A 7,194-nucleotide genomic window follows, 5' to 3' on the forward strand; every position below is an offset into this window, starting at 1 on the left:
ATTTAGCGCAATTGTCGCACAATAACTCACTAAACCAACAAAATATAGGACGAGTAATGTGCTAAAAGTATAGCATTTTGGCCTAACATCAGCAGACACGTTGATATAAACGGCTGACATTAGTTTTTTTGTATTTTCTTATCATTTTTAATTCAAAATTGCATTACCTTTTTAATTGTTTACAACAAAATGAATCTAAGCCATAAAATAGTTGGGTGGACACATGGCATGAATCAGTCTATGCATTGAACAATAGTGGACCAATTTTCACCAGAGAGGATCTCATCCCCTGATAATGCAAGAAGAAATTTGTTCCAAGATTAACGGGAAAATGGAGCTTTAAGGCCTTCCCATAAACCATGCTTCTTTAAGTTTGTGACTGGAAAGAGAACTTCTCAATGAAATAAATACATTGTTCTTTCAAAACATAACAATTCCATGAAACATACACTACTTTCCAAGAAAACCCCACATAAAAGAAGAACTCTAAACTATAACCATGAAACAAAGGCTCATCAAGTATAAACTGCCATCTTTTCATTATATGTGAAATCAATTCCTTATGTTGTTGAGCAGATTGGTCCTAAAAAGAAACTTCTACAACCTTTGCTTCTGAGGAACCTTCGCACCCATTTTCTGGAGCAAGTAAATACAAAAGTAGAAGACAAGAACCAAAATAAAGAAATAGTTAAACTGGATTATATAATGGGATTAAGTTACATCGATACAAGTAATATAAAGATAATCAAGAAAGATGTCCGAGAAACTTCAGATGGAAATGATTGGAAGCCTTAAATTTAAAAGCGGCTTCTCAACATGAACATGGAACCCTCATATAATGATATGATACATGATTTAGTAAAGATAAATAGTAAATATCAAACTCTAGACGCAAACAACCTGTGCAGCCAGACAATCAAAGAGAAAAAGAGGGAGGAAAACAGTGGCTTATGATCCGATTAGGGGAGATTTTCTATACCAGGTATAGATATGAATATTCCTTCAGAACCAGAAGGGGAAGGTAAAAAATTCAAATTGAATAAATTGCAAAAGAACCCGTGTATGTTAAAATTAGCTTCAACTCGTTTTGAGCCGTTTGAAGGCGTGGACAGACTCCTCCCTTGTGCTTGTATCTATCAACTGTGGATTTAGTAGATTGCTTGTGGAAATGTTGTCACCCTGGGAATCATGTCAAAGTTAAGGTTGTTACTTCCGGCTTGATTCAAATCTTAAGTTTCAGAATAATATAATCAAGAACTACAAAATTAGTGGAACTAAAAGAACTCCAGGTACCTTAACATTGGGCACTGAAGCATTTAAACTATCATTTACTCTTTTCCCAAGATCAATTTTCACTGACATACTGGCTTGCGACAAATCTACTCCGGAATCCTGCAGTGCTTGTTTCAATGTGTTCAACAACCTGAAAGGTTTTTATTAGAGTGCAGAATTATGTGTAGTAAAGAGATACAATAAAGAACAAAATTATCAATGACAAAAAAGCAAAGGCAGACCTTCATTCATATGGTAAACGGTAAACAAAAATCTTAAATCACCCAAAAAAAATCCTATTGCGAAGTACAAGACCATTTTTTCCTACTGGAAAATCTTAACATCGTTGTTTAATGCCTTAAAATATCGAAGGTAACTGAATCTAGTTTCAGATCCTTGGCACCCACAACACGAGCTCATATTCTGTTCATAGCACTGCCAAAGTATATGGATGTATATCAACGATTGCTTTGGAAAGATTAGATCACAAACTTTTCCCAGATTAGAGAATTCTTACCTTTGAGAATAGACACTGGAAATGCTGATTGTACCACCTTCTGTAGACACCTCTTGGCCTTTTAGCTTATCATTTGTAACAGCACAATCAGTCATATTTGATCTGGTAAGCCAATATTGAGACTGGGACTTCACTTCCAATGAGTCAGCATCAGGTGCCAGTCTAGACTGTAGCGATGCTATGCTAGTACTCCCACAAAATGGAAATGCGTTTGGTTGCTTACAAAGTGTTGCTACCTTGTTTGTTAATTCAGACTGCTGACTACTTTGTTTCACAGCGGAAATTCTGTTTGGCTCTAGTGTCTGTCCATTGACAGGACTTGTAGCAGAGATTGCAATTTTACTCTCGTCAAGCTTTCCAGCACATACAATTCCAGGACTAGATGCACTGTTTGTGCCTTGAGAATGATCAATGAAACCTTGAGTCATACGATGGCACTTATTCTGCTTTCATGAATGAAGAACAGTCACTGATTGCATTGATGAATGTAGTAAGAGAATAGGCATCTTACATGGATTGGATGCTATCTACAAATTGAATAAATATATATCATGTTCTTTTTGATTTTATGCATTCTTGCAATATGTACAAGTAAATAGAGTTCACCATTTCAACCACTGTATTTTAAAGCAAAATCCCATTGGTACATTAAAAAGAAAAATCCCACTGGTACCATATTTACTCCCAAAGCCACATAGATGGTGGTGGACATGCACAAACAGGTACGACACTAAACATATCTTCAAATCATCTTTCCAGTGCTAGATAAACAGTGTATCTCCTACTTAGCATCTTAATTGTTTATCGGTTGGTGACCAACTCCTCCATCTTAATACACAGTATTAAATGAAATGTTGAGGTTTATGTCCTAACTACTATGATGATCCAAGTCCAATGACCTCTTAAAGGCAGAATAATTAAAACTAAAGATCTAAGGAAGGAGAGAAAACAATGAGAAAGACCAAAGAGGGATTTACCCATGGTAATATTGAAGGTCTATTCTCCGAGCCTTGATATGATCCCTCATACTTGTGCACTTTCTCTTGTAGGAATTGAATATATTCGACAACCTACAGAAGACCTTTTACTTAGTCGGTATACAGTTTTTATGATAGACAGAGCACTTAATCATATATGACATTCAAGTACCTCCAGCAAGAATGATGCTTTGTCTCTCTTCTGGTCACTGCGAGGGATGATCTCTCTCAACTTCAGAAATCTGATAAAGAAGTTTCAAAGGCAATAGTTCAATTTTGATTGACAATCATGTCACTCTGACCATTAATAAATGCGGTAACATAGTAGCAAAAGTTAACATGAAAACCTAGTATCGGTTTAGTAACGGAATAAAACTTTCAAACTAACACATGTTATCTAGGCAGAGAAAGCTTCTTGATATGCCTCAGATCACACAGCCATTCTCCTCCCCACAAAAGTAGTCACTACATCACAAACTTTATTTTCTTTTATTTATCAAAGCTCTAAATTATGATTGTATCATTGTAAACATGCCTGTCATTGATCTTGCTTCTTCTTCTTTGCTCTGTTGCTGAGTGCTTTGAGCGTGGAGTATTTGGCTTCCGTTCGCTACTTTTTCCATCGACTCTCACCGATAAATTTCCTATACAAGTCATTATCTTTCCGTTACAAATGAAAAATTCAGTGTACTGAGAGAAGCAATTATCAGACTTATGCAAGACAAACCTCTGGAGTGTGAAGGTGATTCTTTCTTGACAATAAACTCTTCCTCTTCGTCATCATCCTCTTCATGTGCATTCGTAGCTGATTTCATCATATGTAGGAAACTCTGATTCTCGAAAGCTGATGGTTGCCTGCGCCGTAACTTAGAGAATTAGAAGTGGAAGTATAAACACAAAAAATCAAGAGAAATAAGAAGCATAATGAAGGCAAGTCACTTACGGAGCAGATGAGAGCGTGCTCAAGGTTGCAGTGTTATGATTATGATTTGAAGACAATTGTGATTGCCGTTCTAACGATGTTGTGGGTTGCCCTCCAATGTTGATACCTGCTTCTGCCAACATAATAAGTGTTAACTGGAGCTGAACTTTTCAAGCTTAACTCTCCATGGATAATACAATAGAGATCTCAATGGAAAGCAAAGAGCGAAAATGCAAGGTCATTCAAAGCTTTGTCTTTGTGTTACTATGAGACTGTTATCTATAAACTATATATATGCCTTAGCAAGATGGTTGTCGCACAAAATTCAACTTTCAAGGAAGACATGGAAGTACGTAGAAACAAAGGAAATGAAAATTTACCTCTTAGAACATGTCTATCTCCGGCGAGATTCTCCTTCCCTGTCTTTCCCTTTTTGATGGCAGATTCATTCCATATTGTGAAACCACTCCCCGAGTAAGAACTGCAGTTTGAGTTTCTATCTTCTCTATCAGTACTACTAGTCTGTGTGACAGCAAAAATGTTTGGTTCTGGCGTTGGAATCCTTTGCTGCAAATAAGAAATGCTATAGGTGCCAATACCACCAGGAAGAATATGGGCTGCTGAAGGAGGCTTTTCTATAGCCTCTACCTCAACTTTAGTTTCTGTTTTCCCAACTGTCTTCCTTGCTTGCTCCAGAGGTTGCAAGAAATCATGAGTTTTTAGGTAGCCACCTGTTTAGCAGCCATGGCGAGATGAGATTATATTAAGGCACTAGAAGATATAATTGTCCATGTTAAATACCATGCACAATAATGAAAGATGATATGCTCCTCCTCTTTGTGTCAGGGCGAAGCTATGTGTGACAAAGGGTGACTGAACTGTTCGTCGAAAAATTATATTATATAGTAAGATATTACTTGTTATTAATAAAAAAAATAGACTTTGAACACCCTTGCATAGCCCACTAGCAAAAAATAGGCATTGAACACCATTTTGAATTTTGCTTTGTGTGTAGGTAAATTAAAAGGGAAGTTCAATCTGGCAAATAGGGGGACAGTATTTGTCAATCTTAACTTTTTTTCCTGTCGGTTTCTTCCTAATCGCAATATACTTCAGAATTGATGTCACAAACGAGCAACAAACAACTGAGAGTGGGTAGCAAACAACTGAAGAAAATCTACTGAAAAGAGCATTACTGGATAAATTAGCCTCTGTTCTAATGCAATTATCTGGTACCGCTTCTATTACATAAATTTTCTTTCTCCCGTTTGTACTTGCGACTAAAGAAAACTAGAGGCTTTCACTTCTATTATGGTATTCCTCCTTTTAAATCATTAACAAATCTAGTTTTGAACATCTCAATATGGGGAGGCCGAAGTAAAGTTTACTTTTAGGTAAGCCAAGGACTTAATAAGATGTAAGAAGAATTAATAGTTTTTTTAAGATGTGATCAACAACAAAAAAGAAGGTTTCCAATTTCAAGAAAGGAACACATTTTCTGACAAATCAAAAAAAAGGAAGCATGAGTCGTGAGTTCATATTTACTGCACCATAAAAATTTGTGCGCACTCATATTTTACTCCAATCCTATTACTTCAAGACACTGTCTTCCCATTCGCTCTTATTACTAAACCAAATTTAATTAATTTCATTCTCACCTTAATTTTGGACTTAACCACGGTAAATTAGTTTGATTTAATATAACCCAATAAGAAGAATTAACTTAAATAGCCGTTCATTCAACTGTTCAAACTAAAAATAGCTAACGGATATATAATATATATAAAATTCATATATAATATGTATATAAGTTTGGAAAAATAAACAGTGGACAGACTATTTGCGCAAAGATCTCATTCAACAATTGCTGCTTATCACAGTCAAGGGCCCACTAGATGGCCCAACTCTACGCATGCAACAATCAGCGCTAGGGTCACGGGTGTATTAATTGCGACACTCGTGAGTGCCTTAGATAAATTTTCCCTTCTATACCCGCCACAATTTACATCAGAAATCACATTTATCTGAAATTCCAAATCTCCATTCATTTACTAAATTCGACCCCGTAAACTTTCTAAACCTAGAGCTCGTAGCCAAAAATTGAAAACTAAGAGAAACTATGTCAAAAATTACAAATGAATACTTTGAATACAGATAACAAAACTGAGTTGTAGAGATGACAGATGCCATAAATTTAAGACAAATAGTCATACTCGTCAAAAACTACTTCGTATAAAAAAAAACTAGTGATAATAATAGCAGAATTGCGTAAGTGTGTAAGGAAAAGTGGAAAACGAAGTTGCATCTTTCGGATACAATCACAACAAAGACATGCGCACCAAACAGAACAATTAAACCACGAAAAAGAAGATCAAATTTTATGACTGAGAAAAGAACAATTACAGTAAAATAAAGGGGGGAAAGAACTTCTAAATGGAAAAGATAAATCGTTGCTTGTACGGAAGATTTACCTTGCGGAGGTCTTGGATCTTGTTCAATAGGTGAATACAGTGAAAGAAAGTCATGCGTCTTCTTCCTCCCTGCCACCAAAAATATACATGGAAATCCAATTTTTTTACTTCGTCTCTAAGATTATCCATTCAAAATTCCAATTTTTTTGGCACAAATGAATTGACATTAACTGTTACCTTCTGCTCCAAAAGTTCTGGACTGAGGCAGCTCCATTTAAGCCAGAATTCTGTCTATCATAAAAGGGACCAAATTGCCACTCTGTACAGCAGAATTCAACTGAATTTCCAAAAGTCGTTGCTTAATTCAACAATTTCAAACCGAAAACTCTTTAAATTCCAAGCAGATCCGCCTCCAACAGGGGATCGAAGGCGCATTAATTAGTAGCCATCCTTTTTCAACAAAACTTAAAACTTGCCTATTGGTTGCCGATAATAATTCACCATACAACAATAACTATGTCTCAGTAGTAAGGTTGATAATAAGAATCCTCCATATATATTCTGTGTTTTCCGAAAAAACAAATTCAGCTGCAGGCAATTCGGCTCGGTGAGAAACAGGATGCTTCAGGTCTATTCAACCAAATCTGCCAATCAAAATTCAACTGAATTACGCATGAAAAACGTAAGAATTGTATAATACGGTAGATCCAAAGGGAAAAATGAGGAAGATACGTACATTTGATGTGAATTAGTGATGGATAATGCACATAATTCTACTGGTATTCCTCGTAAAATGATGAAAACAGAATTTCTCAATTCCCCCGAGCGTAATGATGAGTTAATTCAAACAGTGAATATTTTGAGGGATTAATGGTAGGCCCTCGTCTTGATTAACGCAGCAAACGATGAACAACACACGCCTCGATTGCTTCCTTTCTTAAAGTTATATTTATATATGAGAAAAAAGTAAGAAAATGGGTCTCAGTGATCAGAGGAGTCTCTCTCTCTCTCTCTCTCTCTCTCTCTCTCTCTCTCTCTCTCTCTCTCTCTCTCTCTCTCTCTCTCTCTCTCTCTCTCTCTCTCTCTTCCTCTTTG

At 36.2% G+C, this 7,194-nt stretch overlaps 1 protein-coding gene across 2 annotated transcripts; it reads right to left on the reverse strand.

The window, feature by feature from the left end:
• Window positions 1-677: 677 nt before the first annotated feature.
• LOC107796159 (transcription factor BIM2) lies at window positions 678-7,194 on the reverse strand. Of its 2 annotated transcripts, none has more exons than XM_016618901.2 (12): window positions 6,836-7,194; window positions 6,337-6,743; window positions 6,160-6,228; window positions 4,069-4,419; window positions 3,710-3,821; window positions 3,494-3,621; window positions 3,302-3,410; window positions 2,939-3,008; window positions 2,767-2,859; window positions 1,790-2,232; window positions 1,294-1,423; window positions 678-1,179 (listed from the first exon to the last, which is right to left on the reverse strand). In XM_016618901.2, exons 2-12 carry the CDS (start codon window positions 6,371-6,373, stop codon window positions 1,078-1,080), a joined length of 1,644 nt encoding a protein of 547 aa, XP_016474387.1. In that variant the 5' UTR covers window positions 6,374-6,743; window positions 6,836-7,194; the 3' UTR covers window positions 678-1,077. The 2 variants fall into 2 exon arrangements, with proteins under 2 accessions (XP_016474387.1, XP_016474389.1); XM_016618903.2 differs by having other exon boundaries at window positions 3,710-3,815; window positions 6,836-7,192.

Source organism: Nicotiana tabacum, chromosome 22, assembly GCF_000715075.1.
Source record: "Nicotiana tabacum cultivar K326 chromosome 22, ASM71507v2, whole genome shotgun sequence".
In the NCBI taxonomy this organism is placed as follows: domain Eukaryota; kingdom Viridiplantae; phylum Streptophyta; class Magnoliopsida; order Solanales; family Solanaceae; genus Nicotiana; species Nicotiana tabacum.